The following is a 22,812-nucleotide window of genomic DNA, read 5'->3' on the forward strand; positions in this document are numbered from 1 at the left end:
CGGGGAGTGGAATTTTGGAACGAAATGTAGCGAAGAGAAGTACAGTAGTAAGAGTAACATTGTAGCGGCCGCCAGCTGAGGGGGCGCGCCGGGGAGGGGACGCCGCACCCCTTTTCTGCCGCAAGGACCCCGGATCAGATCCCCAAAGGGAGGAGGCGCCTGAGGACCCGCCCCGGCCCTGTCCACGTTCCCCCCAGGAAGCCGGACTCTATGGGGCGGGACCCTGGGGGAGACTGAGCAGAACCTGGAGCCAGCCCCGAACCCCTGAACCTCGAGCCAGGGGCGCCCCGGGAGCACCTACCCCGTGGGCGCTCCGCCCGCCAGCCGAGCAGCCATGAGGTGAGCCTCGAACTGCCTCCAGACCCTTCCCTGCCCGGCGCGGGATCCCGCCCCGCCTTTGTCCCCCTCCCCCCAGCTTGCTCCAGTCTGGAATTTGGGGACAGGGCACTGGGAGCCTCGAATTTGAGGCCGATCCCCCTTGGACGGGCTCCAAATATTGATCACTTTCCCTTGACTCCCAAGGCTCCGGGTGGTGCCGGTGAGGTTCTCCCGGGAGCCCTCAGATTTGGGGGCGCTCCGAGGACTCCCGAATTTTTAAAAGACTTTTTCGGAGGACTTCTAAGTTGGTAGATACTCCCGGCCGGGAGGCTGGGATTTAGGCAGGGCTCAGACTCCCCCCAAATCTTAGCCGGCCCCAAGAGAGATTATGGGGGGCCAGTTTGGAGGGTCCCTGGGACCTGGAAGAGAGATTGAAACGAAGATCTTGGCTTTCGGGGTCCCTCTTTACATGGTGCTGGGAAACGTCTTCCCAAGAGGACTTTGCCCCTTAACTTCGAGGGCTCTTAACCCCCTAAATTTAGGGGTTCTCGTCCTCCTGTGGAGGAGGCTGGTGCGGACAGATCCACCGACCCAGACGCAGCCTCGAGGATCTGGTTGGGACTCCCCGCCGCTTCCCACTCACAATTTGCTTAAAACGGGCTGTGCCTAGGGCCGAGGGCGGCACCCCGGCCCCGAGCCAGAGGGGCAGCCCCTTTTCCCACCTGTGCGGGCCCTCGGGAGGGAGGGGGCGCGGCAGCTGGGGGAAGAGGGGCCTTTGTCTTCCTGACTCACCTGTCGAGACAGCTGGTGTGGGGGGCGGGCAAGGAGCGCCGTGGGCCGGCTGCTTTCCCCACCACAGCGCCTCCCCCTTCTCTCCACACCGCCCCCCCTTCCCCAGCGGTCCGGAGTTGTGCGGTTGTTGGAGGGGGCGTTGGGAAGCTTCAAGGTCATAGCCCTCTTCCCCTGGGACCCGGGCTTCCCAGAGAGTTCTAGCTATCTTCCCAGGAATTTAATCCTGGGGACGGGGGGCCCAAGGCACCCAGGGATTTTGTCTTTCCTGGGCTTCCTTCAAAACTCCTGGGCTCACCTGAGGGCGGGGCCGGTGTTGGCTGGGGGACCCGACTAGGCCCCCCTATTCTCCCCTCCCCCTGGCCCCCCATAATCTCTCCCTTGAGCCTGACAATACTACCTCCCTTCCTCTACTCTCGCAGGGACTTCCTGCCCCAGAGCCCCCAGGTTGAGGGGGAGGCCCCCAGGGACGGCTGGGGATTAACCCCCTGCTGCCCACATCCTCCCACTTCCCCCACATTCCCCGTACTCCTGCCCTCTCACATCAGGGTGGCATTGCTTTTTACGGTCATCAGAGAACCCCCATTCCCACGTTTGTTCCTTCTGCGGTAAAGGGATTGTTGGAAAATTTGGAGCAAGGGAGCACCCGCAGACCCGCACTTAGACTTCCTGCCTAGCCTGCCCCTGCTCACAGCAACATCCCTTCAAGGTACGCCCCGAGGGGGCAGGTTTCGGGAGCCAGGCTCCGTTCCTTCACCTTCCTCCCGGGGGGACTCTCCTCTCCCCCCAGTCCCCCAGCCCCAACCCCTTGCCTCCCCGCTCCCCCCCCCCCCCCCGCCGCGTTTCCGGTCCCAGGCACCGTGGAAGGCGGATGGCGGATGTCCGAGTTAGTGCTGCCTCACTCACTGAGACCGTAAAAGGGCAGGAGCAATGTCTGGGCCTCCCGCCCCCCTCCCCCAGTCCCGGAGGCCCTCGCCCTCCCGCAAGGCCCCCAACTGCTGGCCTCGGCCAAACCTCCCACCTCCTGGGGGGTGGGCAGAAGTCAAGCCGAGGCCTGTCCCACCAGAGGGTTACTCCCACCTCGAGAGGGGTCTTCCCTGCCTGTGACCACACCCGACTTCCTGGGCCGGGCCCCTTCTCCCCCTGCCAGGATTCCAAAGGATCCATGCCCCTGTATGGGGGGGGGGAGGCAGCTGGGGAAACTGAGGCTCAAAGAGAGAAAGGCCTGGCCCAAGATCGCTCAGAAATTCCTAAGCACTACTGAGGAAGGGGGGGGGGGCTGGGCTCCTCTGACTTCTGGCTGGTTTGGCTGGGGACAGTCTTGGGGGCAGTTGGAAGGGAGAATGTTGAGATGGAAAATTACAAGATACAGTTCTTTTTCTCCTGGTTTGACAAATATTTGTTGAGTGTCTGCTGTGTCCGGGATTCTGAACTGGGATTCTGGGAAGGCTGGGAAGTGGGGCAGAGGTCTGAGAATCTCAGGGCAGAAGGGGCTCAAGAAAAACTTGGACCATTTCCTTCGTCTTCCAGTACTTGTAATTATTATTATTTTCTTAATTTATGTTTTTTTAAAAGTAAGAGACCATTTGATCAAGCATGTACTGTGTGCCAGGTACTGTACTAAGGTGCCTAGATTCAATTTGATCCTCCTAGCAGTTCTAAGAGATTGATACTATTATGACTGTCCCACTTCCCAGATGGGAAAGATCTGTAGTTTGGAAAGTTGTGTGTGTGCCTGGGGGTCTGGGGGGTGGATCCCAAGGTTTATGGTTTAAGGGGCTGTAGACTGAAGGGGTGAAGGGAAGGGCAAGCTTCTAATCCGGAAAGTTTGAGTAATCCAGAGTGACTATGCTTGATTGCCTCCTGTGATGAGAAGCTCTCTCCTGTAATGCCTCGCAGCTCCCTCATACGGAGCCAGTGCCAAATTCCAGGTCCTGCATTGAGGGCTTTTCTTATCTCTTTCAATCCAGTGAGTTATGATTTCCAGGGCCGGAAACTGAGGCTCGGAGAGGTGAAGCCACACAGCCAGGGGGTGACTTGAACCTTCTTTTATCTACTACATGCTAGAGTTTTCCAGAATGCGAGGACTTGTGGGGCGAGTTCTGGGCTGGCTGGGGATTAAGGCCAAATTGAGGCTACATGACCCCAGAGACCACTGGCATTAGGCAGACCCCATTTCCACCTCACTCCCTGCTTCCTGGCTGTGGGATTTTCTGATCTAGCTTTTTCTAGTTTTATTTTTTGAACTTAAGTAAAAGAATTGGTTTTTGTTGTTGTTGTTTGTTTTTGCTTTTTAGGGCCGCACCTGCCGTACATGGAGGTGCCCAGGCTAGGGGTCCAATCAGAGCTGTAGCTGCCGGCCTACACCACAGTTCACGGCAACACCAGATCCTTAACCCGCTAAGCAGGGCCAGGGATCGAACCCGAATCTTCATGGATCCTAGTCAGGTTCGTTAACCCATGAGCCAGGAAGGGAACTCCAGAACTGGTTTTTTACGGGTAATAGCAGCCCATTGTAAAACAAAACAAAAAGACATAACAAGCAATTCAAAAGGCTAAAGAGGAGGACTGGTCCCTTTGCCTTTGCCCCATCTGTCCATTTCAGGCCCCCAGTGCCTCAGAGCAGCCACCGTTAGTCTAGTCGCCCGCACACACCACCACTCTGTGCAGAGGTATTTATATCCTCCACACCTTTTTTTTTTTGCAACCTCTGAAACACACCACTTTATATCTTACCTTAAAAAAAATTCAGCCTAGCTGTTTCCTCATCTTTAAATAAGGTTAAGAACCTGGGGAGTGGGGCTGGGTTCCAGTAGGAGCCCCTGTGCTTACTTGCTGTGTGACCTGCGATACTGTCTTTACCTCTCTGTGGCCACAGTCTCTCATCTGTGAAAAGGGTGAGCCCGCACGTCCACCTCATTGAGGTCATTGCAAGATTCACGGTGGAAACTGGAGCCCAGAACAGTGTCCGGGACACAGGCTAACCAATAAATGTCCCCTGCCGTTGCAAAAAACTTTCCTTTTGCACAGATGGCTAATTTAACAACTACAGAATACCTACTACGTGCTAGGCACCATTCTAGGTTCTGGGGACGCAGCAGTGACCAGAAAGGACAAGAATCCCTGCCCTCATCGTCCTGATGTTTTGGTGGGGGAGACAGGGAGCTGTCGGGCAGGAATCGGTGCTATGAAACATTGGACAGGCAGTGAGAGGGAGAGGAGCTTTTCCAGATAGGGCAGTCAGGGAGGGCTTCTCAGAAGAGGTGACAGCCCAGTGGAGACCTGAAAGAGGTGAAACTGCAGGTTGAGGGAGAATAAGCACCCGAGCCCGAGGCGGTTATGTGTTTGGCATGTGGAAGGAGCAGCCCGGAGGCCAGTGGGGCTGGAACAGCAAGCTGGGGGGAGGGAAGGGAGGAGATGAGAGATCACACAGATGGCGAAGGCCCTGGAGAACACTTGGCGTTTCTTCTGTGTGAGCCGCCGCAGGAGCTTCTGAGAAGAGGAGGGACTCGACTTGACCTGTGTTTTACCAGGATCCTTCAGCTGTAATGCGGATGTCATGGTGTGGGGAAGGACAAGACCAGTCTGGGGTCACTCAGCAGGCACATGGCTCTCTGACCAGGCCGGAGACTCAGCAGGGCAGGGTCGCTTGGGAGAGCAAAGTGCAGCAAGGGGTGGGGTAGCAAAGAAGGCCCCCGGGCGCCTGGCCAGATTCTGCCCTGGGTGTGGGTGGCAGGTGTGGGCGAGTCTTCAACCCTGCCCTGCCAGGGGCAGTGGAAGCCAGAAACAGCCCCCGAGGCGGCATTTGTCTGTCTGGAAACCGCACCTTGTGACTGGGGAGGACCCACACAGTCCCGGGTGGTTACGCCTGCGGACTGGGGAGCCAGGTGGCCTGGGTGCAGATCCTCGCTCTGCTAGGTGCTGGCTTTGTGACCATACACACAGAAGTCATGCAACCTCTCTGGGCCTCTGTTTGCAGTCCTTGCAGAATGAGGATGAAATAGCCCATGTGAAGGGCTGCAGGGAGATTAAACAGAGACTGAGGAAAGGGCTTAGGGCATCTGAAGTGCCTGATGAGAGGGAGGGACCCGATTACATAAACTCGGGAGAGGGTCTGGGTCTGCCGAGGGGCTTTCCCTGCCAGCCCCCGGCCCTGGTAGAGACAGGAGCCATTGCGGAGTCTAAGCTCTCCCCGGAAACCTCTGGTCACCAACTTCCTCTTTTCAGGAAAAAGTCCGGTGGGGGTGGGGGGTGGGGCTGGGCGGGGACTCGTGCTTGCTTCCACCCCCGTTTGTGTGTGGCCTTAGGCAAGTCACTTCCCGTGTGGGAGGTCTGGGAGCCTGCATTTCCTCACTGGGGGCGGAAGGCGATGTAATTCCCCAGATGGACTGGTGGGGGGGGGAGGACAGTGGCTGTCCCCAGCAGGGCCTGTTCAGGGTGCCCTTGGAAGGGATGCTGTTACTAGGCACTCACTACCTGCCAGGCGCCGTGCCAAGCACTTTACAGGCCCAGATCCATTTTATTTCTGCCACTGCCCTGGGAGGTGGGGTCTGTCACTTCCCCAGGCTGCAGGAGAGGAAGGTGAGTTCTCAGGTGTGGGAAGGTTGCTTGCCTGAGTCACATGGACTAGGTGGCCCAGCAGGGATGGGAACCCAGGTCTGTGACTGTCAAATCCTGAACCAGTTTACAGACTCTGAGCCCCAGGCCTGGCCTTGAGTTCTCTCTATCTGGACACCACTGGCTCCCACATTGGAGGGTGGGGCCGAGCCTGTCTGGGTCACTGCCTGGCATGAGCAGGGAGTGTCTGCTGATGGCCATTGGTGCCTGGGGGGGCCGGATGGGGTGGGCGGCAGGAAGTGGAAGAGCCTGGGATCCAGCTTCGGTCCTCAACTTGGCGCAAGCCTCACCCTTCCCCTCGCTGAACCTCAGCTTCCTCCCCCTGAATTGGGAGCCAGGGGCGGCCGTGGGGGGAGTGCTGCCCTGGCAGAGATGGGGAAACTGAGGCTGCAAGGGCACCACATGGGGCTGGCTCCCAGCGCTGCCTGGGGCTCCTGCCCCGTCCCTCCCACCCGCTTCTCCCAGGTCCCCCTCCTCCGGCTCTCACTCTGCATCTCTCGGTCCATCTCTTCATCTTCCTCCTCTGGCCGTCTCTGTCTCTGCTCCCTGCCTTTCCATGATTTCCCCAGCTCTTCCCATCTGTCTGTCTTTCCATCTGTCTCACGGCTCTCTCCGCATCAGCCTGCATGTCTGCCTCTCCCAGTCATTCTGACTTTTCCTTTTCCTGTCTCTCTCCATCTGACTGTTTAGATGCCTCCTTCCTTGTCTGTCTCACATCCCATTTGTCTATCAGTCTGTCTTTTCTCTCCCAGTCTCCCCGTCTGCCTGGGTCTCTCTGAAGGTTTGTCCCCGACCCTCTCTCCCCATGTGCCTGTCCTCCTCCGCCTCTCCGTGGGTCCCTCCTCTCCTCATGCTCTTCGTCTTCAGATCTCCCAGGGGGACCCAGGTGGAGAAGGTGACGGGCCCCTGGAGGGAGGGTGCCGGGCTCCCCTCAGTTAACTGGCGCCTCTCCCTTTCTCCCCCTCCCGGCAGCGAGACGGTCATCTGCTCCAGCCGGGCCACTGTGATGCTCTATGATGACAGCAACAAGCGATGGCTGCCTGCAGGCACGGGCCCCCAGGCCTTCAGCCGCGTCCAGATCTACCACAACCCCACCGCCAACTCCTTCCGGGTGGTCGGCCGGAAGATGCAGCCGGACCAGCAGGCGAGGCTTCCCTCCCCTCCCCGCTGCCCACGCATGCGCCCCAGCACCCCTCAGCACCCCTCACGCACCTTTCCCCTCCTGCCAGGTGGTCATCAACTGTGCCATCGTCCGGGGCGTCAAGTACAACCAGGCCACCCCCAACTTCCACCAGTGGCGCGACGCCCGCCAGGTCTGGGGCCTCAACTTTGGCAGCAAGGAGGACGCAACGCAGTTCGCCAGTGGCATGGCCAGTGCCCTAGAGGCCCTGGAAGGTAGGGGCCTGGGCGGAGGGGAGCCCTGAGCCCTGTGCTGGGCCTCAGTGGACTCATCCGAAAATAGGGCCAGTTCGCCGCTACCCTGGAGATTTATCACAAGGATTTTGTGGGCTCCTGTGCACCCCCACATAGAACACGTGTGCTTCCTATGGGCGCACTTCACCCGTGCACAACCCCAAGTGACCACCTCCCAGATCAAGATCTGGATGTCTCCAGCCCCAGAAATCTCCCTGTACCCTTTCTCCACATAACCGGTGTTCTGACTTCTGTCATCATCAGTTAGTTTTGAGGCAGTGGTATTCAGAAACAAATCTCCAGGAGTTCCCGTCGTGGCGCAGTGGTTAACGAATCCGACTAGGAACCATGAGGTTGCAGGTTCGGTTCCTGCCCTTACTCAATGGGTTAAGGATCCGGCGTTGCCGTGAGCTGTGGTGTAGGTCGCAGACGCGGCTCGGATCCTGCGTTGCTGTGGCTCTGGCGTAGGCCAGCGGCTACAGCTCCAATTAGACCCCTAGCCTGGGAACCTCCATATGCCGCAGGAGCGGCCCAAGAAATAGCAAAAAGACAAAAAAAAAAAAAAAAAATCTCCAGCTGGTATTTCTGAAACTTGCATGTGTCCACCAATCGTCTAGAAAAAAAATGCAGATGCTGACCCACTTGGGTAGGACTAGAGCCCGAGCCTCTACATGTCTAGCCATCCACCTTACTCTCACCTTCCAGGAGGTGGGCCCCCGCCCCCGCCCCCGCCACCAGCCACCAGCTGCAGCACCCCCAGCGATGCGGCACCTTAAGGGGCAGTCCACAAGCGGCACCTTAAGGGGCAAGGCTTTACGTGACAGCTGTGCAGCTGGGGTCTGGGGTCACCGCTCTAGAAAGTCAGATCACCAGATGGCAGAGGTGTTTTGCTTCCTGAGCAGCTTTGGTGCCCCTGGGGAGGGGCTTGCTTGTCTGCGGCCCAGAAACATACCTGGGAGCCTGAGGCCCGAGGGCAGTGAGGGGGAGGCTCTCACCCTTTCCTGGGTTCTCAGGTGCGGGTCTGAGGGGCCGTGACAGTGGGTTAAAAGCCTGGATGCCAGGGAGTTCCCTGGTGGTATAGTGGTTAGGATTTGGTGCTTTCACCGCTGTGGCCCAGTTTCGAGCCACTGCATGCTGCGGCTGGGGCGGGGGGCGGTTGGAAACCTAGATGCCAGAGGCAGCCTGAATTCAAGTCTTGTTCCTGCAAATTCTGGTCTGTGGGACTTGGGACAAGTGACTGCCCCCTCTGGGCCTTCACTGTCCCCCCACTGCCGCCCCCCCGCCGCAATCTGGGCATCCTCTCAGCTCCCACCTCACATCAGCTCAGTCAGGTCAGCTGGCGGCGACCGTCACTGCGGGTCGCCCAGGTGCCCACACCCCAGCCCAGGGTGTCAGGGCCTCTGGGAGGCCTGGGAGAGCGGAGGGAAAGAGCCGAGGGCTGGGGCTGGGTTCCGGGGGTGACTCATCCACCTTACTCTCACCTTTCAGGAGGTGGGCCCCCGCCCCCGCCACCAGCTGCAGCAACCCCCACCTGGTCTGTGCAGAATGGCCCCGCCCCAGAGGAGCTGGAGCAGCAGAAAAGGTGGGGCCAGTCCCTGAGTGCAGAAGCTCACCCCTGCCAGAGTTCTAGGATGTTCCAGAACCCCTGACTCCTAGAGTTCAGAACTCTCCAATGTTAAGTTTCCAGAATGTTCCAATGCCCAGGGGACTAGAAATTGCTAGCTTTCAGAGACCCCCCCACCTCCTGGAGTTTGATAAACTCCTGACACCCATTGCGGCAGAAACTTCTGACCCTTCAACTCCCGGTCCCCCTGATTCCCAGAGTCCAGGACGAGAGATTGTTCAAAGGCATTTTGTAATTCAGGTGTTCCTGTCAGTCTGATGACTAGATTGCTCGCATCCTGGTCTCAGCCTGTCCCTGTCTCCTGCCCTCCTCCCTGCAACCCTTTCCTGGGCCCCTGGGGAATGGAAGGCACAGTGGGGCTTAGGAGCCAGCCTCACCGGGGACATTCTGAGGGGCACGAGGGGCAGTCTGGGAGGTGGCTGGCCCTCCTCGGGGCCCTGCATGATGGCAGCTCGTCCTCTCCCCACCCAGGCAGCAGCAGCCGGAGCACCTGGAGCGCAGGGTCTCCAATGCAGGTGATTGCTTGAATGGCCTCGGGGGTCTGGAGGTTGGGGGATTGCCTCGGAGGAGCGGTGGGTCAAGCAGACAACCAAGAATGAGGCTGATCTCTCAGCACCCCTCCTTTTTGTGTGTCTTACAGGAGGCCCACCTGCTCCCCCAGCTGGGGGACCACCCCTACCTCCAGGACCTCCCCCTCCTCCAGGTCCCCCTCCACCCCCTGGTCTCTCCTCCTCGGGGGTCTCGGCTGCTGGCCCTGGAGCAGGGGGAGGCCCGCCCCCTCCTCCTCCCCTCCCCACAGCACAAGGCCCCACTGGTGGAGGAGCTGGGGCCCCTGGCCTGGCAGCAGCCATTGCCGGAGCCAAACTCAAGAAAGTCAGCAAGGTAAGAGGGGGGTGAAGGGGCCTGATGGAATAATGGGCTGAGGCCAGAGTTGCCTGGGAGCTGCACAGGATGGCAGGGAGGCTAGGAAGCCCACCCATAGAGCCCCCTCTTCTTTGTAATTTCTCCAGCAGGAGGAGGCCTCAGGGGGGTCCGTGGCCCCCAAAGCTGAGAGCAGTCGAAGCACGGGCGGGGGACTCATGGAAGAGATGAATGCCATGCTGGCCCGCAGGTGAGCCTCAGGCGAGAGCCCTCACTGGCCGTGGAAAGCCCTGGGGACAAAGCCCTGAGACCCGCAGTTATCGCCTGGAGATTCCAGTTCAGTAGGGCCAGGTTCAGTAGGGCTAGGTTGGGGGAGGGCTCAGATTCCTGTTTCGTTTGTTTCTTTGGGTGAAAGTTAGCTCTTTGATAGGCAGGTGCGGGATATAATGATGGGGACTGCATTCTCCTGAGATGGCTGAGCTTTGCAACCACCCAGGTAGCCTCCGGAATGTTGTCAAACCCAGAATTCTAGGCCCCTGGGAGAGCCTGCCTCAGAGTCTGGGAACTCTGAGTCCTAGAATCCCAGCGGTCTAAACAGAAAGCCCTTCCTGCGCCTTTACAACTCTGTGACTCCTGAACATGGGACTCACAACCCCACTCCAGTTCGAGAACAGCACTCTCTTTAACTTCTTCTTCTTTTGGGGGGGGGGGGGAGGGCTGCTCCACAGCATATGGAGTTCCCAGGCTAAGGATCAGATCAGAGCCATAGTTGTGGCCGGGGATCGAACCTGTGTCCCAAGACGCTGCCAATCCTGTTGCTCCACAGCGGGAACTCCTCTTTAACTTCTTAAACCAATGTTTTCCCAGAGTTCCTGCTGTGGCACAGTGGGTTAAGAATCCCACTGCAGTGACTTGGGTCCCTGCAGAGGAGCAGGTTCAGTCCCCGGCCTGTGGGTCTAACATTACCCTGGCCTGGGTTGCAGCTGCGGCTCAGATTCAGTCCCTGGCCTGGGAATTCCATATGCCTCGGATACGGCCCCACATAAGTAAAACTAAAGTTTTCTTAGCCTTGACCAATTCCAGAAATCCACACCCTAGAATCCACCTTTTCAGAACTCTGGGAAGGGAACTGTTGAGCTGCTGCGGGAGACGGAAGCCATTTGTTTTTGCCTTTCTCACAGAAGGAAAGCCACACAAGTTGGGGAGAAACCCACCAAGGATGAATCTGCCAATGTGAGTTAGGGGCTCTTCCTGCCACATACACCGTAGGCTGTACCATATGGGTAGGAATATGGAGAGGAGGCTGTGATAAGGATGGGCTGGGTTTGAGGCTGGAGGAGGAAAATGAACGGAGGTGTGATGGGGGCTGGCTCATGATAGTTTTGTTTCCTACCAGCAGGAGGAGCCAGAGCCCAGAGTCCCAGCCCACACCGGTGAGTGAGAGCCCAGTCTAGTCACAGGAACTACCAGTCCCAGGATGCTCTTTTTTCACATAGTATACACCTTCATGGGAGAGGCTGCACAAACAATGCTGGGGATTGTAGTCTCCTGAGAAGGTTCCTCGAACAGGGGATGATGAGGCTGGGGGAAAAGATTGAGGCAGGGCATTCCTTGTCCCTGATCTTTTTTGATTTATTGCCTGTCCCCCAGAATCTGTGCGGAGACCCTGGGAGAAGAACAGCACAACCCTGCCAAGGTGGGCCATCAATACAGGGGCCCCACCCCCAAAAATAGTTGGATTTGCCAAATTTGTAGGGAGGAACACAGTGTGATCCCTGGAATGGGAGGCAGGGGAAGCCAACCTCTTTCTAACCTCTTTTCTGTCCTGAACCACACCAATTCTCTCAGAATGAAGTCATCTTCTTCAGTGACTGCTTCCGAGGCCCACCCCGCTATGCCTAGTTCCAGTGATGAGTCCGACCTGGAGAGGGTGAAACAGGTACTTTGGGGCTGGCGGATAGAAAGGAGCTACAGGAAGAAAGGAGAGCTGGGTTCACGCTCTGCACTGACCTGCTGTGGGTTTCTAGAAAAGGCCTTGAAAACCTCAGTCTTCCAGTCTGAGACATGGAGAGATTACATCAGGTCAGGGATGACACAGCACCATATCCAGTGCCTGTGGCAGACAGTACTAATCAACCTATCACTGCACTCACTCCTGCTGAGTACCCAGAATCCTTTTCACCACACTGGCCCCAGACATGTATCCCCAGTTGGAGCTGGCAGGAGACCAGAATGTATTTGCCAGCCCTGGTACTGGATGTTCTCCAGCACTTTTCTTCTGGCTCCAAGGATCCAGAATTCTTGCCTAGACTTTTCAGTCACTCTGTGGCCTTGCCAGTGATGTCAGTCATTAAGAAGCGGGGGGTGGGGGGGAGGGGGTGTCATTTTTCCAAATCCTGGTACCCTTTTGGATTGGTTGTACCCCATTATTTTCAGGAGCTTCTGGAAGAGGTGAGGAAGGAATTGCAGAAAGTGAAACAGGAAATAATTGAAGGTGAGGTTGTTTTTTTATTTTAAACGTGTATTTCTTTTGGAGGCATCCTGTCTCTCAGAATGAGCCCTGTTTGGGAAGGAAGGGGAAAGCGGCTCTGCCCCTGACTTCTGCCCCCTGTTTCCTTCCAGCCTTTGTCCAGGAGCTGAGGAAACGGGGTTCCCCCTGACCACAGGGCCCCAGAAGATCCAATTTCTCCTTTCTGCACACCCCCTCGCCTGTCACCCTGCTTTCCCTGCCTCTACTTGACTTGGAATTGGCTGAAGACTACACAGGAATGCGTCTCCCCCACTCCCCATCTCACTTGTAAAATTCCAAGGGGGTGTGGCTTCCCTGGCACCAGGCCCACACCCATACTGGCTGCTGATTGGCTGGGGAGGCCCCCACCCTTTGCTCCCTTTGGTCCTTCCCCTCAGCCATCCCCTTGGGGCTGGTTCCTCTGCTGGGGATGTACCAGTTAGCCCCACAGTAAAGGGGGGAGGAAGGAGGGAATTTCACATTCCCTTGTTCTAGATTCACTTTAACGCTTAATGCCTTTGAAGTTTTGTTTTGTTTTTTTAAGGAAAAAAGTATATATATATTTAGGTTGGGGGGAGGAAATTTTTTTTCTCTTTGGTTTTGATAAAATGGGGTGTGGGGAGTTTTTAAATGCTGTGCCCCTGGCTTGTCCCATTTGGGACAGCTGTTTAAGGGGGGGGTGTCCCATCAGGCTGGGGGCACCTCCCCCACTGCAGGGACCTCCCTTCCCTCTGGCTCCTTCCCCTTTTCTATGAGGAATTAAGATGCTGTAACTTTTTGGAACCTCAGTTTTTTGGTTTTTTTATTTGGGTAGGTTTGGGGGGTCCAGGCCATTTTCACCCCTGGGGAAAATAAGATGAGGGAGAAAGGAAAGGGGGAGGAGAGCTCCCCTCTCCCGCCTTCACCTTTAGCTTCTTGAAAATGGGCCCCTGCGGAATAAATCTGCCAGTTTTTATACATGTGGAGATTTCTGGAGTGATTTGAAGGGCTGCTCTCATGAGCACGGGGTGTGCCCCTCCCTCCCCCAGTAATCCACCTTCCCCTTCGATCCCTCCCTCCCCCCACCTTCTCCTGCAGCCAGGGTGGCCTCTGCCCCCTCTTGGCCTCCCTTACCAGGCAGCTTCCTCGCTCTGTGCCACCCTGACCCCCCCCCCCCCGCCACTACGCCATCCTAGAGAAAGCCAAGGGCAGTCCCGCATAGTGTGCCCTTGGGCATGTCCCTGTGCTTCCCCTGGGCCTCAGTTTCCCCAACTGGGAACAGGCAGAAAGGATGATTCTAGCCCCTTCCCAGCAGAACCCTCCCAGCTTCTAATTTTAGTGAGCCTTGTACCCATTCTGCGGATATACACTGTGGTTCTCAGATACATTCTTTTCTTTTTTTTAATTTTTTTTTTTGTCTTTTTGCCATTTCTTGGGCCGCTCCTGCGGCATATGGAGGTTCCCAGGCTAGGGGTTGAATTGCAGCTATAGCCGCTGGCCTACGCCAGAGCCACAGCAGCGCAGGATCCGAGCCGCGTCTGCGACCTACACCTCAGCTCACGGCAACGCCGGATCGTTAACCCACTGAGCAAGGCCAGGGATCGAACCTGAAACCTCATGGTTCCCAGTCAGATTCGTTAACCACTGCGCCACCACGGGAACTCCTCAGATACATTCTTAAGGCGACTTCTTTCCCCCAGAGCTCCTTTAATTATAAAACATTTACCCCCCCCCAAAAAAAATTCAGAAATCACAGAGCTCATACAGAGTCCCTTCTGGTGAGGTAGGTGACTGCCTGGTGGAATATTCCATTTGGTTGGAGATAGGGAACTTCAGGGCTGAGGGCAGGGGGTCCCACTGGAAAAAGCCTTTGCATGAGGAGGGGGTGGGTACTGGGTGTCTAGTCCAAAGGCCAGAAGTAAGGGGGAAGCCCCGAGTACTCTGAAGAGCAGGTGTGGCTGGAAGAAAGGGCATGTGACAATGACCCACATAGCAGGGGAACAGCTGGGCCCCATGAGACCAGCAGGGTGGACAGTGGGAAAGGACGCTGGTGCATCTAGGACATCCCGACAGGAAAACAAGGGACTGAGACCAAAACACAAAATGGTTCAGCCCAAGATGACCAAGGCTTCCATTCCAAAGGGCCACAGAAGGTTAGGATGGGGTGTCAGGTGGAACAGCACAGGAAGACACAGACTTTCAGTGGCTTGTGTCACACTCAGTGGCCTGCATATGTGTGCAGGGAGGTTCTGTTGGAACAATCCACTTAAGGAGGGGAGGACTCGGTCTAGGTGCCAGTGGTGGACTGAAGGCTGAGCCACGGGCTGATTCTTTGGAGCTAACACTTGCCCAGACCCAGCCTTCTACTCCCCGCCCCTCCCCACAAAAAGTGAGCCAGATGGGAGGTCGCATTTACATCACAATGCTGCCCACAGAAGAAGAAAGGGGAAGGGGTGTCCTGCAAAGGGTGAGGGTGCCAGGGAAAAGACCGCTCCTCAGGTAAGTTGCACCTCTGAGTGACAAAGCAAGACAGGGGCCCTGTGTCCTGCTGGCCCTCCTAGTTGTGGGTGGGGTCCAATAGAAGACTGCACTACCATTCCAAAGTGCTACACCAGGGGGTGGGGGTGGGGTAGGAGCTAGGGCTGGAATGTTCCACCAGTGTATGGGGGTGTCCCTGAGGAAAGTACGCCTCACTGGGCTTGTTCGAAGGGAGGTGACCCAAAGCCTGGTTGGATTAGCCCCAGTCCAGGATTCCTTCTTCCCCTAAAGGGACCTTGGGCCAGTTCAGGAAGGGCCACTGCGGACGGAAGCCCAAGTCGGCATTGTGTCAGCTCAGATATCAGCCACGTCCAAGACCACGGCCCTGAGACATCCTATTCCTCCCCGGCTGGGGGCTCAGACGGTGGGATCCCTGGCACAGAGCTGGATGCACAACTCCTGCATCTGCGCCTGCAGCTCCTCCAGAGCACCAGGCAGCTGTGCCACCCCGCTGCACCTGCATCTGCAGGGCCTGCATCTGCATCACCAGAGCCAGGTGGTCTACTTCATCCCGCGTAGTGGCCCAGGTGGCGCGCTGCCCCCCTTCCTTGCGATGCAGGTGTGCCTGGTGGCGCCAGTACTCCAGCACTAGGAGGCTGCAGGCAGCCACGAAGACGGCCTCGCCCAGCAGCTCGGCCGCCACCTCCTCATTCAGAGGCTTGATGGCTTCAGTACTGAAGCCCAGGATGTACATCGTGGCACAGTGCTTCACTGCGCAGGAAGAGGGGGGTCGGGGACCTTTGCTGGGGACTGCAAGCCCCGCCCCTCCACTCCTGGGCGTGAGGGTCTGAGCAACAGGGATGCTGCAGCCAGAATCTGTGGCACTAGGGAGCCGGTCCCTTCACCAAGGCCTGCACGCGGATGCCCAGGGCAGCTTTTGAAAACATCCAAAAGATGATGCCCAGCAGCCAGGGATGAGAATTGCTGCCCTGGGAGGGAGGTTCAGAGCGAGGTCTGCATCTCTAGTGGGGAAGGTCACAAGCCCTGGCAGGTGTAACGCTTGCTCCTTTTTGTGCTTCCCACAGCCCACCTGCCAGGCTCTTTTCCTCTCCGGAAAGGTGGGGCCCTCAGTGCCCAGCTCGGGGCTGGAGCACCTGCTCTCACGCCCACTCCTTCCGCACGAATCACTTATTCATGTGAACAACAATTCTCGGCACTGGCATCATTGGTAAAATGCAACCTAAGCATAGAGTTGAGGTTGAAACCTGAGTCACTGCAGTGATAAGCAATATGCATCCGTTGATACATGAACTTATTTTTCAATAAGCCTTCTTCGGCTCATTAAGGGACGAATTTTTGAAAACAGTTTATACTTGACCCCTTCCAACCACTCCCCACAGGAGCCAGGCTGATCTAATTAGCTTTTCTTCCTTTAAGTTAGAAGAATAACATGCACATGAGGGGGATCTTCTAGACTCCAGAGAAGGGGGTAAACTGAAAGATGAGTCCACCTTTCCACCTCCGGCTTGAGTCCTCCTATTCCTCAAAGGTTAACTACTTTTGATCTTTTTCTGTTAACATAATGAAACCTAAAAATGACTAGTCATAAAAAAAAAAGGTTTCGCACGCCGGGATACACTGAAATTAAGACATTCCATTCCTCAAGAGACACCAGCACGAAAAGGAAAAGGCAAGCTCCAGACTGGGAAAAGCCATTTGCAAGACCTGTGACAAAAACTCAGGTTCAAGATACGCTGTGACCTCCTAGGGATCAATAAGAGACCAGCAAAGCACCCGATGGAGAAAGACCCAAGTCACCTAAGAGGATGACATCTCAATGGCCACTAGACATGGAAAAGATGCTGACCTCCATCATACACCAGGAAAACACTAATCAAAATCACAAAGACAGGCGGTCCCGTCCTGGCTCAGCGGTAACAGTAACTAGTATCCATAAGAATACTTGGATCCCTGGTCCCACTCGGTGGGTTAAGGATCCGGCGTGAGCTGTGGTGCAGGCCGCAGACACAGCTCAGTGCAGATCACAGACTCGGCTCGGATCCCCAGTTGCTGTGGCTGTGGTGTAGGCCAGCAGCTGTAGCTCTGGTTCGACCCCTCGCCTGGGAACCTCCGTATGACTCAGGTGAGGCCCGAAAAAGCAAAATAAATAAATGGATAAATAAATAAATTTAACATTTGATGTCCTATAAGCCAGCAATTCCGCTGCTGTGTGGATACCCACAGAATCCTGTCACGTGTTCTCCAAAAGACACGTGCCTGCAGGGTCACCTCAGTGCTGTGAACAAAAGACTCAAGACAACCCAAATGCCTGCTCATGGTAGGACTGGTTAAAACACACACACACACACAGAGTGAAACACTCAACAGCAGTGAGAACAAATGAGCTGCAACAACATACAACAAGCTGAGTAAATCTTACAATGTTCAGTGAAAGAGGCCACGCGTGCGGACACGCTGTGTAATTCCGCCTGTGAAAGTCCCCAGAGAGGCAAACGCAGCCCACGGGGTGACCACGCAGGTGTAATGACCAGAAGCAGGGACCGGAGAGTCGCCAGGGGGCTGGTTATGTTCTGTTCCCTGTTCATTCTGTGAGAGTTTGTCAAACTGTACACTTAAGTTTTTATTTTTTTGCTTCTTTTTTAGGGCCGTACCCACAGCATATGGAGGTTCCCAGGCTAGGGGTGGAATCGGGGCGACAGCTGCCGGCCTACACCACAGCCACAGCCACCCCAGATCCGAGCCGTGTCTGCGACCGACACCCACAGCTCATGGCAACGCCGGACCCTTAACCCGCTGAGCGAGGCCAGGGATCGAACCCACAACTTCATGGTTCCTAGTCAGTTCATTTCTGCTGTGCCACGACGGGAACTCCTGTACACTGAAGTTTTACATACTTTGCTTTCAGTATCTTGTATTTCAGATGAAAGTTTTCATAACCCGAATGAACCGGAGTGGTCCAGCCGCCTTCCTGATCTCTTCCAGCTGAGTGTCACTTGCAACATCTAATGAGGCCCAGAGAAACACCACTGCCTGGGGAAGGGGCCTTTGTCAGCCCGTTTCCTCCCCCTTGCCCGTGGGCAGCCGGACGTGGCCAAGCTGCCAGACAAGCCTGAGATGTCGAACTTCAAGGCTCCCTGACCGCCCACTGGACGCCTTTCCTGCTGGGAAATTACACGGCCCCTCCCAAGAGAAAGCCTAGTCTTACGATGGCCTTCGGTGTCCGTCCGTCCTCCCTCCCCCAAGGAACCTCGAACTCTCTACTCTCCCCGGTGTCCGAGGGACTGTGAGAAGGCAAAATGGATTCAGAATCCAGGCCTGAGCAAGTCCAGGCCCCCACGCAACATGGGAGGGGAATGGGCACAACTGTAGCCTGTGTTAAAGGGACTCAAATCCCAGAAAAATGTCACTCAAAAATGACAGCACTGTCCTTTCTTGTTTAAAAAATAAAATTTGGGAGTTCCCATTGTGGCTCAGCAGGTTGAGAACCCAACTAGTATCCATGAGGATATGGCTTCAATCCCTGGCCCCGCTCAGTGGGTCAAGGATCCACCATTGCCATGAGCTGTGGTGTAGGTCACAGACACACCTCAGATCTGGCCTTACTGTGGCTGTGGTGTAGGCTGGCAGCTGCAGCTCTGATTTGACCCCTAGCCTGGGAACTCCCATATGCCATGGGTGCAGCCCTAAAAAGACAATAAAATAAAATAAAATGAAATAAAGTTTGGAGGTCTCTTTTGGCATTGTCACTGCAGTGGCTTGGATCACTGCTGCGGCACTGGTTTGACCTCTGGTCTGGGAACTTCCACATGCCAGAGGCATGGCCAAAAAAAAATTTAATTAAAAAAAATAAAAAAACAAAATTTGATGAGTGTTTAAGAGAGTCTTTTGGCTTTTTTGTCTTTTTAGGGCTGTACGGTGGTATATGGAAGTTCCCAAGCTGGGGGTCAAATCGGAACTGCAGCTGCCAGTCTATGCCACAGCCACAGCAAGGCCAGATCTGAGCCACGTCTGCGATCTAAGCCGCAGCTCAGGGAAACACCGGATCCTTAACCTGCTGAACAAGGGTAGGGGTCGAACCCGCATTCTCACAGATACTAGTTGGGTTCATTACTGCTGAGCTACCAGGGGTACTCTTTTTTTTTATTTTTAATTTTTTTTAGCTGACCTGTGGCATACGGTGTTCCCAGGCCAGGGCTTAATCCAATCAATGATGAGACCTAGGCCACAGCTGTGGCAACACCAGAGCCTTAACCTACGGCACTTACTGCACCAGTCTGGGGATTGAACCCATACCTCTACAGCGACCCAAGCTGCTGCAGTTGGATCCTTAACCCACTGCAGGTTAAGGAAGGACTTCTTATCATATAAGTTCCATGGCAGGAACTTCTTATATGATATTAACCACAATTGTTTTTTAAAAATTCAAATTCCATCTCTCAATTACCTCCATAAATCTAGACAGTCCATTAAAGGTAAAGGCTCAAAAGGGAATCTCAGCCTGAAATTGAGGAGGATTTTCATGTCACAGTCTAAAAACGAAGCTATCATTGTCAAGCACAGTAGTTAAAACAAAACAAAAATGGTGAAATCACATGCTTGCTTCCCTAGCAGTGTCTTATATCCCCTGGCATGCTTTTGCCAACTACCAACACTTCTGAAATATTTTGCTACTAATAAATCGTGTGACACGCAAAGGAAAAAAATTAAAAGAATGGAATGCGCTTCATGTATTTCAACACAGAGAAATCCCCCACACATAATTTGGAGAAGAAATACAAGCTCCAGGGAGTTCCCGTCGTGGCGCAGTGGTTAACGAATCCGACTAGGAACCATGAGGTTGCGGGTTCAGTCCCTGCCCTTGCTCAGTGGGTTAAGGATCCGGCGTTGCCGTGAGCTGTGGTGTAGGTTGCAGACGCGGCTCGGATCCCGCGTTGCTGTGGCTCTGGCGTAGGCCGGTGGCTACAGCTCCGATTCAACCCCTAGCCTGGGAACCTCCATATGCCGCGGGAGCGGCCCAAGAAATAGCAACAACAACAACAACAAAAAAGACAAAAAGACAAAAAAAAAGAAAGAAATACAAGCTCCAAAAGATGCAAACAGTGTGATCAAAACAAGAACGGGTAGTGACTGTGGACGTGTATGTATATTTAGGAAAAGTATAAAGCTTCACATGGAAAAATACTCAGCAACTTTACGACAGATGAGGGGCATGGAAACAGGATGAGGCTAAAAAGGGAAAAAATAGAGTCCTCGCTGTGGCACGGTGGGTTAAGACTCCAACTGCAGGGAGTTGCCAGCGTGGCTCAGTGGTTAACGAACCCGACTAAGATCCACAAGGACATGGATTCGATCCCTGGCCTTGCTCAGTGGGTTGAGGGTTTGGTGTTGCCGTGAGCTGTGGTGTAGGTCACAGACACAGCTCAGATCCCACGTTGCTGTGGCTGTGGTGTAGGTGGCTACAGACAGCTCCGCCTGGACCCCTAGTCTGGAAACTTCCACATGCTGTGGGTGTGGCCCTAAAAAGACAAAAAGACAGGAGTTCCCGTCGTGGCGCAGTGGTTAACGAATCCGACTAGGAACCATGAGGTTGTGGGTTTGGTCCCTGCCCTTGCTCAGTGGGTTAACGATCCGGTGTTGCCGTGAGCTGTGGTGTAGGTTGCAGACGAGGCTCGGATCCTGCGTTGCTGTGGCTCTGGCGTAGGCCAGTGGCTGCAGCTCCGATTGGACCCCTAACCTGGGAACCTCCATATGCCGCGGGAGGGGCCCAAGAAATAGCAACAACAACAACAACAACAACAACAACAAAAAGACAAAAGACAAAAAAAAGACAAAAAGACAAAAGAAAAAGGAAAAGAGAAAGAAAGAAGGAGAAAAAGAAAGAAGGAAGGAAAGGAAGGAAGGAAGGGAAGGAAAGGAAGGAAGGAAGGAAAGGAAAGGAAGGAAAGGAAGGGAAGGAAGGAAGGAAAGGGAAGGAAGGAAGGAAAGGAAGGAAAGGAAGGAAAGGAAGGAAGGAAGGGAAGGAAGGGAAGGAAGGGAAGGAAGGGAAAGAATTCAACTGCAGCAGCTAGGGTCCCTCTGGAGGCTACGATTCCACCCCTGACCTGGGAACTTCCATGTGCCCTGGGTGTAGCCATTAAAAAAAAAAAAAGGGAAAAAACACAAAACAAATAGGGCAAATGTTAACATCTATTAATTCCCAGTGGTAGGTACATGATGTTTGTTATATTATTTTCTCCACATCTGTAGTATTTCACAATTAAAAGATCATAGGTTTTTTTGTTTTTTCACGGCTGCACCCACAGCATATGGAGGTTCCCAGGCTGGGGGTCTAATCAAAGCTATAGCTGCCAGTCTACACCACAGCCACAGCACCTTGGGATCCAAGCCGAGTCTGTGACCTACATCACAGCTCATGGCAACACTGGATCATTAACCCACTGAGCGAGGCCAGGGATTGAACCCACGTACTCATGGATCCTAGTCGGGCTTGTTACTGCTGAACCACTATGGGAAGCCCAGATTATAGGAGTTCTTTTGGGGCTCAGTAGGTTAAGGATCTGGTGCTGGCACTGTAGTGGCATGGGTTTGCTTCCTGGCCCCGGGGAACTTCCACATGCTTGCGGTGTGCCCCCCTCAAAAAGTAAAATATTATTTCAAAAGAAATAATATTTATATTTGCGGGCCATTTGGGGAAGGAAAGATTTTGATGAATGTGCAGTGACAGAAATCAGGTCAGTGGTTCCCTGAGGGCAGGGGTGATGGGTGGCAGGAGGGATGAACTGCAAGGGGACACAAGGAGGTTTAGGGGGTGATGGAACTATTTTTAAGCGTGGTGGTGATTTCATGGCAAATACCTGGGATAAAACCCATCTAAGTGAACACTAAAAGTAAGCACAGTTTATTTAAAAAAAAATAGGGCTCCAGGTAAAGAGATTAAAAAAGATTAAAAAAAAAAAAGCAGGAACAACGTAAAGATGCCCATTCTTACAACATTTACTTACTATTATACTGGACATCTCATCCTGGGCAATAGAAAAGTGAAATAAATAAAACTCATCCAAAAAAAAAGTACAGCTTATTCCATGGAAGTTATACATCAAAAATAATTGTTTTTTGGAGTTCCTATCGTGGCTCAGTGGTAACGAACCAAACTAGGATCCATGAGGACTCGGCTTCGATCCCCGGCCTCGCTCAGTGGGTTTAGGATCCGGTGTTGCCGTGAGCTGTGGTGTAGGTCGCAGATGCCGCTTGGATGCTGTGTTGCTGTGGCTGTGGTGTAGGCCAGCGGCTACAGTTCCGATTAGACCCCTAGCCTGGGAACCTCCATGTGCCGTGGGTGTGACCTTAAAAAAGACAAAAAAAAGGAAAGGAAAAAAAAAGGAAAAGAAAGTGAGAAGGCAAGCCACAGACTCGCAGAAAACATTTACAAATCATATATCTGATAAAGGACTCGTTCCAGACCATATAAAGAGCTCTTAAAATTCAACAATAGGGGAGTTCCCGTCGTGGCGCAGTGGTTAATGAATCCGACTAGGAACCATGAGGTTGCGGCTTCGGTCCCTGCCCTTGCTCAGTGGGTTAAGGATCCGGCGTTGCCGTGAGCTGTGGTGTAGGTTGCAGACGCGGCTCAGATCCTGCGTTGCTGTGGCTCTGGCGTAGGCCGGTGGCTGCAGCTCCGATTCAACCCCTAACCTGGGAACCTCCATATGCCGCGGGAGGGGCCCAAGAAATAGCAACAACAACAACAACAACAACAAAAACAAAAAAGATAAAAAGACAAAAAAAAAATCAACAATAGGAAGATAAATACCCAATTGAAATGGGCAAAAGATCTGAATGGACATTTCACCGAAGAAGATATGCAAATTTCCAATAAGCAAGTGAAAAGATGCTCAACGCATTATTCAGCAGAGAAACACAGGTCAAAACCAGGATGCGATTTCATTGCATACCCACTATTAACAACTATACTCAAAACAGCAAAAAACACCCATTGCTTTCAAGGTTTCAGAGCAAAAGGAACTCTCATTGGTGGAGATGTAAAATGTAAAATGACGCAGTCATTTTGGAAAACAGTCTGACAGTTTCTTAAAAAGTTAAACACAAATTGACCACATGACTCAGCAATTCCACGCCGAGGTTGCTGCCCGGGAGAAATAACATATGTTCACTCTCTTGTGCACACGTGTCCACAGCAGCATTA

General features: G+C 54.2%; 1 protein-coding gene and 1 pseudogene across 4 annotated transcripts; one reads left to right on the forward strand and one right to left on the reverse strand.

Moving 5' to 3' along the window:
- On the forward strand, positions 1–13,090 carry VASP (vasodilator stimulated phosphoprotein). Of its 4 annotated transcripts, none has more exons than XM_047789635.1 (13): positions 1–339; positions 6,697–6,868; positions 6,954–7,119; positions 8,626–8,719; positions 9,233–9,276; positions 9,402–9,643; positions 9,775–9,872; positions 10,804–10,855; positions 11,022–11,055; positions 11,273–11,318; positions 11,471–11,561; positions 12,059–12,116; positions 12,245–13,090. In XM_047789635.1, exons 1-13 carry the CDS (start codon positions 335–337, stop codon positions 12,280–12,282), a joined length of 1,140 nt encoding a protein of 379 aa, XP_047645591.1. In that variant the 5' UTR covers positions 1–334; the 3' UTR covers positions 12,283–13,090. The 4 variants fall into 4 exon arrangements, with proteins under 4 accessions (XP_047645591.1, XP_047645589.1, XP_047645590.1 ...); XM_047789633.1 differs by having other exon boundaries at positions 2–339; positions 11,019–11,055; XM_047789634.1 differs by having other exon boundaries at positions 3–339; positions 9,772–9,872.
- Positions 13,091–14,799: 1,709 nt separating this feature from the next.
- On the reverse strand, positions 14,800–15,444 carry LOC125132423 (optic atrophy 3 protein homolog; annotated as a pseudogene).
- Between the last annotated feature and the right edge of the window lie 7,368 nt (positions 15,445–22,812).

This window comes from Phacochoerus africanus, chromosome 8 (genome assembly GCF_016906955.1).
Source record: "Phacochoerus africanus isolate WHEZ1 chromosome 8, ROS_Pafr_v1, whole genome shotgun sequence".
In the NCBI taxonomy this organism is placed as follows: domain Eukaryota; kingdom Metazoa; phylum Chordata; class Mammalia; order Artiodactyla; family Suidae; genus Phacochoerus; species Phacochoerus africanus.